General features: G+C 65.4%; 1 protein-coding gene across 1 annotated transcript; it reads right to left on the bottom strand.

Moving 5' to 3' along the window:
- Positions 1–307: 307 nt before the first annotated feature.
- Positions 308–9,773, bottom strand: NTRK1 (neurotrophic receptor tyrosine kinase 1). The gene is made up of 17 exons (XM_064401366.1): positions 9,586–9,773; positions 7,778–7,852; positions 7,542–7,613; positions 7,095–7,163; positions 6,674–6,828; positions 6,417–6,568; positions 6,134–6,260; positions 5,724–6,053; positions 5,508–5,525; positions 5,313–5,371; positions 4,965–5,067; positions 4,485–4,631; positions 4,264–4,394; positions 4,019–4,191; positions 1,968–2,208; positions 1,489–1,647; positions 308–493 (listed from the first exon to the last, which is right to left on the bottom strand). The coding sequence occupies exons 1-17, from the start codon at positions 9,771–9,773 to the stop codon at positions 308–310; spliced, it is 2,385 nt and encodes a 794-aa protein (XP_064257436.1).
- Between the last annotated feature and the right edge of the window lie 1,210 nt (positions 9,774–10,983).

The raw sequence follows: 10,983 nt of genomic DNA, 5'->3' as shown, positions 1-10,983 counted from the left end.
CCTGCTGGCACCGACCCCGTGCCGGGGTCTCCCAGCTCTGCCCCCCACATCAGCCAAGAGCCTCCATCCTGGCACGGTGGGCATGCCAAGGAGCCAGGCAGCAGGGCCACAGCCCTGGGGGTCCCCCAGCCCGGCCCTCCAGCCCCCCCACCCCGGGAGAGGGCTGGCATTCCTCACTATAAATAAGATTTCAGGCTTCTCCCGCCTCGGGGCATCAGTCCAGGGCTGTGTGGGGCAAAGCCGTGGCCCTGGGCAGCAGGGCAGGCAGGGGAACAGCAGGGAGCAGAGGGTGCCTGGGGGTCCCCGCTCAGCCCAGGATGTCCAGATACACCGGGGGTGTCTTGACGAGGGCCTGGAGGCGGCTGTGGATCTCCTTGATGGGCTGGCGCTGCTGGGGCTCCCGCTGCCAGCAGCTCTGCATGATGGCATAGACCTCGGAGGGGCACGTGCGGGGCCGCTCCAGCTCCCGGCCCTGCGTGATGCATTCGATGGCCTGCAGGAAGGGGGTGGAGATGGGATCCCCTGCTCTGGGTACCCCTGGGGGGGCTGTAACCATCCTCCTTGTCCCCCTCTGGGTACCCCCAGGGGGCTGTTACACTCCTTGCCCTGCTCTGGGTACCCCTGGGGGGGCTGTAACCATCCTCCTTCCCCCGCTCTGGGTACCCCCAGGGGGCTGTTACCCTCCTTGTCCTGCTCTGGGTACACCCAGGGACTGTTACCATTCTCTTTCCTCCACTCTGGGTACCCCTGGGGGGGCTGTTACCCTCCTTGCCCTGCTCTGGGTACCCCTGGGGCTGTTACCATCCTCTTTCCCCCACTCTGGGTACCCCTGTGGGGGCTGTAACCACCCTCCTTCAATCCCTCTGGGTACCCCCAGGGGCTGTTACCATCCTTACCCTGCTCTGGGTACCCCACTCTGGGTACCCCCACACTCTGGGTACCCCCAGAGGGCTGTAACCACCCTCTTTGCCCCACTCTGGGTACTCCCAAGGGGGCTGTTACCATCCTCCTTCCCCCCTCTGGGTACCCCCGGGGAGCTATTACCATCCTCCTTGCCTTATCTTGGGTATCCCCCTACTCTGGGGGGGCTGTTACCATCTTTGTCCTGCTCTGGGTACCCCCAGGGGGCTGTAACCACCCTCTTTTCCCACTCTGGGTACCCCCAGGGGCTGTTACCATCCTCCTTCCCCCGCTCTGGGTACCCCCAGGGGCTGTTACCCTCCTTGCCCTGCCCTGGGTACCCCCAGGGGCTGTTACCCTCCTTGCCCTGCCCTGGGTACCCCTGGGGGGCTGTTACCATCCTCCTTCCCCCACTCTGGGTACCCCCAGGGGGCTGTAACCACCCTCTTTTCCCACTCTGGGTACCCCTGGGGGGCTGTTACCATCCTCTTTCCCCCAGTCTGGATACCCCCAGGGGCTGTTACCCTCCTTGCCCTGCCCTGGGTACCCCTGGGGGGCTGTTACCATCCTCCCTGCCCCCTCGCTCACCTCAGTGTTGGAGAGTTGGTACCAGGGCTGCTTCCCGTAGGTGAAGATCTCCCAGAGCACCACGCCGAAGCTCCAGATGTCACTCTCGGTGGTGAATTTGCGGTACAGGATGCTCTCAGGAGGCATCCAGCGGATGGGCAGCATGGTCCTGCCCCCCACCTGCCCACGGCAGGGCTGTCAGCACGGCGGGGACCCTCCTGCTTCCCTTCCCCCATCCCTTAAGCCCCAGGTTAGATGTAAGGGAGACATTTTTTACTCTGAGGGCACAGGTTGCCCAGAGAAGCTGTGGCTGCCCCTGGATCCCTGGAGATACTCAAGGTCAGGATTTGGAGCAAGCAACCTGTTCTTGGAATGTTTCCAAGCATCCTTTCCAACCCAACCCACTCTGTGGTTAAACACGGATGGAGAAGGGGCGGGAGGCAGCAGCCACGAGGGAAAACTGAGCGTGGCCTCCCAGCCCAGAGCAGAGAGCAGCTCACCCGGTAATAGTCAGTGCTGTAGATGTCCCGGGACATGCCGAAGTCGCCGATCTTCACCACCAGGTCGTGGCCCACCAGGCAGTTGCGGGTGGCCAGGTCACGGTGCACGAAGTGCAGGGAGGCCAGGTAGACCATGCCCGAGGCGATCTGCGTGGCGATGTGCAGCATGTGGCCCAGCGCCAGCGGCCCCCGCGGCTGCCCCGGGCCCTGCTCCAGCATCTTGGCGTCTGGGCCGTGGGACCTGCGGGGCACAGGGGCTGCTTGGAGGGCACAGAGAGGCTCTGCCCCCCTGTGCCCGCTGCTCTCTTCGCGGAGAGCAGCGGGCACAGCTTCCACAAGGATTTCTCCTGGTGAGGCAGGGAGAAGCACAGAATCACAGAAGGTTGGAAGAGACCTCCAAGATCATCGAGTCCAACCTGTTCCCTGACACCTCAACTGAACCCTGGCACCCAGTGCCACATCCAGGCTTTTTTAAACGCATCCAGGCTTTTTTAAATGCATCCAGGGATGGTGACTCCACCACACAGAGAGAAGGGGAGAAAACAATTCTTATCTCTGTCCACTGCTCCTGTTTTCGCACATGTGGAATGTGTTACGGAGATTGTCTACACAAAGTGATTTGGGTACTGGACATGGGTGAAAGTTAGCCAATCACTCAAAGCTGTGTCTGACTGTCTGCAGACAGGTTTTTCTTTAGTATAGTATCTTTTTAGCATGTAATTTAGTATAGATCAGTGTAATACAGCTTAATAAAGCAATTGTTCAGCACTCTGAACCAAGGAGTCAGAGCGCATCATGGGGGACGCCCTGATTCGATACCCCCTGGACAAGGGAAAAGGGAAAAAATAAAGGGCTGGCATGTGGGGAAAGGTGCTCACGTGTGTCCAGGCAAGCACGGGTGCTCACACACACCAGAGAAGGGTGTGCATGTGTGTGTCTGTGTGTGTGTGCACACGTGGGGGAGGAAGGCACCCACGCCTTGGCTGCAATAAATAATGCAGGGGGGTCCCAGCAGTGAGGGGTGGCTGGGGAAGGGCGTGGGGTGCAGAGTCCAGCGGGGGTCTGAGGACGCTCCGGGGGGGTCAGAGCACACACACACACACACACACACACACACACACACACACACGTGTGCATCCTCCCCTGGCACGCGGGCACACTGGGGAGAGGCGTGGAACGTGTGCCAGGGAAGGGAGCGTGCACAGGAGGGAAACACAGGAGGGAAACGTGCTCACATGCGTGTGTGCGCACAGGGGAGTCACGCACTCACGGGGGAGAGGCGTGTGTGGGTGTGCACACCCGTGTGTGCGCACGGGGCAGGGCCTGTGCACACTCAGGGGGGGCTTGCACGCCTGTGCACACACACGGGGAGGGCAGGCGTGTGCACACACGCGGGGAGGGCACGCACAGCTGTGCACACACAGGGAATGCACACATACCTGTGCATACACAGGGGAGGGCACACACACCTGTGCACACACATGGGCCCTGCAGAAGGCAGCAGGTCAGGGTGCAAGGTGGCGTGTCAGGGTGCAAGGCAGCAGGTCAGGGTGGGAGGCAGTGGGTCGGGGTGCAAGGTGGCGTGCCAGGGCACGCGGGGAGGGTGTGAAAGCAGCAGCCTGTGTGAAGTGGGGCGTGCGAGCCCAGCCGGGGGCCAGCGCGGCTCCGGCCGCCCGCAGCCCCTCGGTGCCTTTGATGGCGAGCGCGGCTGACAGCCCGGCCGGGGCGGCCGTGGCCGGGGGCTGGGGCAGCTCTGCTCGGCAGAACCATTAATGCCAACTCCCATAACAATAATCATAAAAGCCACGTCTCAGAGCTCCTCGCGCGGCCACTAAAGCGATGCCTCTGGCAGCCCCCCCCGTCTAGCAGCAATACCTGGGGGGGCAATCGAAAAGTCTCTGCTTATTCCAGCTGATGGCCAATCTCTCTCTATTTAAGCCTCTCAGACAGCTAATCTAATCAATATTGCAAGGAGGGCTGCATTAGCAGGGAGCAGGCTGGCTGCGCTGATGGAGAGGCAGATGGGGGGCTCGTGTCCCCCCCCGTCCCACCTGAGGAAGCGGTTGAGGTCGCCGTGTTTCATGTACTCGAAGACCATGATGAGGGGCTCGCCCTCCGTGCACACGCCGTAGAACTTGACGATGTGCTCGTGCTGCAGCACCGTCAGCAGCTCGGCCTCGCGCTGGAAATCCAAGCGGGCGCTCTCTGTCACCTCCTTCAGCGCCTGCCGGGACACGGCGTCAGTGACACCCCCCCCAAGAGACCCCCTGGCCCCCACCCCGCGCCCCCTCCTCACCTTCACAGCCACCAGCATCTTCTCCTGCTCCGGGAGGAGGTTGTAGCACTCGGCCAAGAAAACCTTCCCGAAGGCGCCCTCGCCCAGCTCCCACTTCAGCACGATGTCCCGCCGCTGCACGTGGTGCACGCCTGGGGGGACCCCCACCCGTCAGTGCCCCCCGGGTCGGGTGGGAGCTCGGGGGGGTGCTCGGGGACCGCAGTCCCCAGCCCAAGCCTTACAGGCGTTGCAGAAGTACTGGGGGTTCTCGATGAAGTTGCTCTTCAGCCCCTCCAGCTTGCTCTCGGCCGAGGAAAGGGGGCTGCTGCCCAGGTTCATGAAGTGCAGGGACATGGCCAGGTCATCCTCTTGGGCCAGCACCGCTGAGCCTTGTGGGGACAAGGACAAGGCCATCAGAGGGTCCCCCAGCCCCCCCAGCCTGTGCAACCAGTGCCAGGCTCTGCCGAGCAACCCCCTGCTCGTCGGCCCCCGGGGGCCAGGCAGCCCGATCAAAACCATTTAGAGGCTGAATCCATTCCAGGAGTGAATTAGCAGCTGCTGCCCACACTCCCGGGGGAGCCAGCACCTCTCCACGGGTGTTCCCCCACCCAGAGTCCCTCTTCCCACACCTGTGACCCAGCCCAGGTGCCGCAGGGACGCGGGGACCGGGCTGTCCCCGTGTCACAGCCCGAATATTGAGCCGCCAGGCTGGGGGGACTCACGGTTAATGCCGAACTTGGAGCGGCGCCCGCACTTGTTGAGCAGGATGAGCATGACAGAGAGGGAGAGGCAGGCGAACACAGCCAGCGCCACGGCCACCGAGACCTGCTGGCAGCGAGCACAGCGCTCGGGACCAGTCCCACCATGTCCCTTTTCTCAGCCCGTGGGGTGGGAACAAGCTGTGAGATGGTTACAAGCCCCAGGAGATGCCACAGGGGAAACTGAGGCAGCGAGACTCGGTCCTTCATCCCCGTTGCATAACCCACATCCCGCTCGGTCCCCACGGGGTTTGTCCCACCCTCTCGCAGGTGTCCGGTCCCCCCATCCCACACTGCAGAGCCTCTCCTCACCCCAAACGTGTGCTCATCCTTTGTCTCCACAGGCCCCTCCAGCGAGCTGTTCCTGGTGCCTGGGGCAGGGAGAAGGTGCAGGGTGAGTGTGGGGTCCCCATGCCCCCGAAGTGGCCCTGGCGAGGACCTGGACACCCCAGGATGGGTGGAATGCCCAGTTTAGGGGGGGCCGGGGCAGCAATCCTGGCCACTCACCCAGTGGAGACAGAGACACTGGAGCAGCCCAAAGGGAGAGAAAGGAGAAACACTCGTTATTCCTCAGGTGGGCGCAGCCCATCCTTCCCCCTCTCATCCCTGGGGAAACTGAGGCACAACAGGCAGAGCCCGACACAACCCGTCCTGCTCACCAGGTGTGACACAGCTCCTCGCCAAGACGGGGGACACCCCGGGCAGCCCCCAGCCGGCACCTACCGGGGATGGGCTCCTCAGGGCTGAAGCTGAAGGGGTTGTCCATGAAGCGCACGTGCACGCTGCGGGAGGCCGAGCCCAGGGCGTTGTGCACCACCAGGGTGTAGTTGCCGTTGTTGACGTGGGTGGGACGGTTGAGCTGGAGGCAGCCGTGGAGGATGGTGGAGTTGTGCTCGTACTCCATGATGAGGGTGTGGATGTAGGGCCCCTCCAGCAGGTGGGTGCCGTTGAAGAGCCAGTGGATGCTGGGGACGGGGTAGCCATCCACGGAGAAGGGGATGCACCAGGAATGGCGCGGGATGGCCGTGTCCAGCAGCAGAATCACGGGGGGAACTGGCAGAGACAGAGCCGGGTGGGTTCCTGAGGCAGACCCCCTGCCCAGCCCCCAGCCCAGCCCCCTCTGGGCTCCTCACAGGTGACGTTCAGCATCACGCTGTCCTCTGCCAGCCCCGCCGCGTTCTCTGCCCGGCACACCAAGTCCTTGTGGTTGAGGTGGGAGGAGACGTTGTTGATCTCCAGGACGATCTCCCAGTCTGAGAGCTGCGGGGAACACCAGGATGGGATGAGCAGATGCCACCCCCAAGCCTGGCCAGCCCCTGCATCCCCCTGTGCCCACCCAGCAGTGAGAGGATGCTGGGGTGGGGGGGTCAGCCCTGCTGGGGCCACCCCCTGGAAGGCTGAGCTTGCCTTGGTGACAGCGAGCAGCTCGGGTCCCACCTCGGGGACCACCTCGGGCACCACCCACTCCGCGGTGGCCGGTGGGCTGGCGCTGATGTGGCAGGTGAGGTTGACACTGTCCCCTTGGCGCAGCACCACCTCGGGGGGCTCGATGAGGACGCTCGGGGGGTCTGCAGGGGCAGGGAGGCTGAGCCACGCGTGTCCCTGCCATCCCCAGCCAAACGGCTCAGGACAGGGGACAAACCCAGGGGTCAAAGCCATCACCAGGCACGTACCACAGGCGTGGAGAGCCTGGCTGCCCAGGGGCACGGGCACAGTGCCCTCCCAGCAGCGCAGGGACTGGTTGCCCAGCTCGGCCCGGCTGCTGTTGTGCCACAGCTGCAGCCAGCGCAGGCCACAGGAGCAGTTGAAGGGATTTCCCACCAAGATGCTGAGATGGAGCAGGGAAGAGAACACAGGATCAAAAGGGCTCCAGGCCCCACACGTTTGTGTGTGTCCCAGCAGAGTCGGCCAAGGCTGCACCTGGGCACCCCCAGCCTCCAGCTTTGTGCCACACATGCCCCATGTGCCACCCCCGGCCACCTGAGGATGTGACAGCCACCATCTCACTGCCGCCCCAGCTCTGTGTCACTTGAGGGGCACATCCCCAGTGGGAGATGCTCTGCACCCACCTCCCCCCTCTCCCTCATCACTCACAGCTCCTGCAGGGGCAGATGCCAGAAGGTTTTCCAGGAAAGGCTTTGCAGTGCATTGGAGGAGAGATTCCTGTTGGGACAGCCCCCATCAGCCGCCCCTTCCCACTCAAACTCCCATCCAGCCCCCGCAGCGGCTCTTGTGGCAGCACCGGCGCTGTCACACCGTGACCAAGCAAAACCAGCTCTGCCAGGCGTGCCACCAGCCCCACACCCCACAACAGGGTCCCCCCATTCTCGGGGGGCATCACAGGGCTGCCGGGGGGGCCGGGATCGATGCCCGGATCGATGGTTTCCCACTCAGCAGCACAGCCCCCCCGGCCGGGCTGATGTGCCCGCGGGCAGCGGGACAGCATCGATCCCGGCCGGGCACGGGGAGCGGCCGCCCCGCAGCGGGGACAGCGCCCCGGGGGCCGGGGGCTCACCCCGAACGGGGGAAGGGGACACTCACACGTGGCTCAGCCTGGGGGTGTCCAGGAAGGCATCGGCAGAGATGTGCTGCAGCCCCGAGCTGGTGATGGTGCTGAAAGGAGGGAAGGGCTGAGCACCTGAGTCCTGAATCTCCGCTCTGGGAGCATCCCCTGAGGCTCCTTGCAGGGGGATTGAGCTTTGGGGATCCCCCCCTCCACCCCAGCCCCTCGCTGCCCCCATTTCCCGGTGCAGGGACCCCACCCCCGGGGTGCTCACAGGTTCCTGAGGTCCCGCAGCAGCCTGGTGTCAGCTCGGGTCAAGGTCGTGAGCTCCGGCTGGTTCTCAATGACGCTGGAAGGCAAAGGAGGGGGGTCAGGGGAGCAGCCCACGGCCCCTCACGAGGGGCGTGAGAGCCCTCCCACACCCCAGGCCGTGCCCACAGCCGGGGATGGGGACAAGGATGGAGCTGAGCCGCCCCACTGTGCCTCAGTTTCCCCTGGGATGAGCTGGGAAGGAGAGGGGATGGCAGCAGGTGATCCCGAAGGTGCCGAGCCCCTGGTCAGTGTGAACTCTGTGGGATCAGGGCTGAGCCACCCTTGGAGCCCACACTGAATAAGTCTGCTGGGTCTCAGCCCCACTCAGCCTTTGGGTCCCCACCTCTTCTCGCACCCCAGGGTGTCCTGCACTGTGACAGCGACACCGCTGTCACTGTCCCCCACCCTTTTCTCCAGGCAGGAGATGAAGAAAAGCCCCTTTGGGAGCAGGTGCAGGGATTTTCCCTGCCCCACCCCACTCCTGTGAACCCCAAATCACAGGGGTTGGTTAATTGGGGTTCAGACCCACACCAAGGTTTTGGTCCTGCTGACTCTGGTGAAGATGGGACAAGAGCAGCTGGGGCAGTGGGATGGCCGGGGGTCTCTCTGGGACACCATCCCCACTACCAGCCACCCCACCCCACCAGCCAGCGAACAAAGAGCTGGCAGCGCCTGTGGCGCAGCATCCCCTGCCACGTGGGGAAACTGAGGCACGGGGACACTGCAGCCAGGCCCCAGCAATGCGGCACAGGCAGGGCTGCGGGGTGGGGGGAACCCCAGCAATTGGGGCACTTTGGTGTCCTGCAGCACCCCGTCACCCTGCCCCAGCACCTCCTGTCTCTGCTCGCTCCAGCCCTTGTCTCCTGCAGCAGGGGAAGGAGTGGGAGCGGAGCAGATACCCCAAACCAGTAAATTTGGGGTGTGTCCCCCCAGCATGCCAACCCACAGGCCCCAGGGCACAGCGACAGCCCCAACAGGATGGGGACAAGCGGCTCCCCACAGCCCTGCCCTGCCCAGCTCGGAACGGGCGCTCCCTGCCCGGGGTCCCTGCTGCACCCTCAGCGTGTTGCCGCTGTTGGCATCGCCTCTGGACGGGGTGAAGAGCTGCCCCCAGCTCCTCGCTTGCTCCCTGGGGGGATGCTGCACCCCCACACCCCATTTTGCAGCCCCCAGGCGCTCACCCCACAGCGACCCCAGCCCATCCAGCGATCCCTGCTCCAGCCCCGCCATCCTGCCCCCGAGCTGATCACGTCCATCCCCATCACCGCCCAGCCCAGCAGCTCTGCTGCCCCCAGCCACAACCACCACCATCCCATCGCTGCCAGCCCTTCTGCCTGGCCCCCAAAATCCGCCACTGCCAGCCCCGTCAGCTCCGTCCCCGAGCTCTGTCACCGCCAACTCCATCGCTGCACCAGCCCCATCGCGGCATCCCCCAGCCCTGTCACCCCCAGACCCATCACTCCCATCTCCACCTGCTCCCCGAGCTCTGTCACCCCCAGCCCCTCCGCCTGCTCCCCGAGCCCCGTCGCCCCCAGCCCCGTCACTCCCAGCCCTGTCAGCCCCAGCTCCATCACCCCCAGCCCCTCTGTCTGCTCCTCAAGCCCCGTCACCCCCAGCCCAGTCACCTCCAGCCCCAGCCCCGTCACCCCCAGCCCCTCCGCCTGCTCCTGGAGCTCTGTCGCCCCCAGCCCCATCACCCCCAGCCCCGTCGCTCCCCGTGGCTCTGCCCGGTGTCCGAGCTCCAGCACCCCGACCCCCGGCCCCACTCACACGTCGGTGAAGCTGCGGCCCCCCAGCAGCGAGGCCAGGCTGCTCACGGTGTCGGGCTCCCGGCAGAGCAATATCCCGGCCCCGGGGCAGCGGCAGGAGCGGGGGCAGGCACCGGCAGCGCCTGGGGCTGCCAGGGACAGCGGCAGGAGCAGCGCGGCCAGGCAGAGCCAGGCGGGCAGCGGCGGCATCGCGGGGCCGCTCCCGGTGCCGGTCCCGGTGCTGCCGGTGCCGCCCTCCCTCGCACTTGCCGGGCAGCCCGAGCACGGGGCCGTGCGGGGCTTAAAAGCAACGCACGGACCGGCCTCCCGGGAGGGGCCGGCGGCTCCCCCCGCCCCGGCACCGCCCCCGCCCCGGCCCCAGACCCCCCCGGCCGTGATTCACCGGCACCGGGAAGGCTCCGAGCCGGGACAGGGGGATTCCTCACGCTGGCACCGAGCATGGAACCCGTCCGTGCCCTGCCCGTGCCCTGCACGCTGCCACCCTACACCGGCACCCCCAGCCCCACCAAGCGGATCCATCCCACCAGTGGAACCCCCAAAATTCCCGGGGGACACGCAGACGCCACACCCGCTCCAGAACCCGGCTCGGGGCGGGCTGCAGTGGAAGGGACAGGGTTTATCAGCAGCCCGGGGGCCACCTGCAGTCCCCCAAGCTGTCACACCCCCCCGGCCGTGCCCCCAAATCCCGAGGCGTGACGGCCTCGCCCGAATCAAGCCCTTCCCCGGCACCCCGTTCTGTCGGGGCGCAGAGATGCTGGAGGCGGGGGGACGTTTGGTGGCACGGTGGCCCTGTCCCCAACTGTCCCCTCCCACCAGGACCCACCTCGTCCTCCTCCCCGAGGTGGGGCAGGACAGGACAGGGCTCCCCATCCCCACCCGGACGCTGTTTTGTCCCCGAGCTTGCTGGGAATCACGTCGGGGGGGGTTCATCCCAGCGCTGAGTTCTGCACGTTCCCGGCCCGCACCCTTCCCCCCATGGCTCATCTCCACCGCCAGCCCCCAGCGGCACCCACGGGGCCTCGATTCCTTTGGGGTCACCTCCCGTGGGGCCCCACTGGACACCCCAGCACCCCCCCCCGGCAGAGCGGGCCAGCGGCTGTCGCCACATCCTCCTGAATTCCACTGCTTTGACGTTTTTCTCTAGAAACGCCCCCGGTTTGGGCACCGCAGGGCAAAGCCACAGGACGCAGATAGGGCTGGGGGGGTGGGGAGTGGGAAGCCCCTTGTGCCGCCCCCCCCGCGACACCCCCCCCAAGCCAGGCACTGCCAGAGCTGAGCTTCATCCCCTTTATTCCCGCTCAGATTAGGCAGTGACGCCCCTTCCGTGCACCAGCACGGCCTCTGGGAAGAGACATCAGGGCAACCCCAGGCTTCTCTGTGTCCCGTGACTCAGTTTCCC

Source organism: Passer domesticus, chromosome 32, assembly GCF_036417665.1.
Source record: "Passer domesticus isolate bPasDom1 chromosome 32, bPasDom1.hap1, whole genome shotgun sequence".
Classification (NCBI taxonomy): domain Eukaryota; kingdom Metazoa; phylum Chordata; class Aves; order Passeriformes; family Passeridae; genus Passer; species Passer domesticus.
The sequence above is the reverse complement of the archived record's forward strand: the minus strand, read 5'-3'. Positions and strand labels throughout refer to the sequence as shown.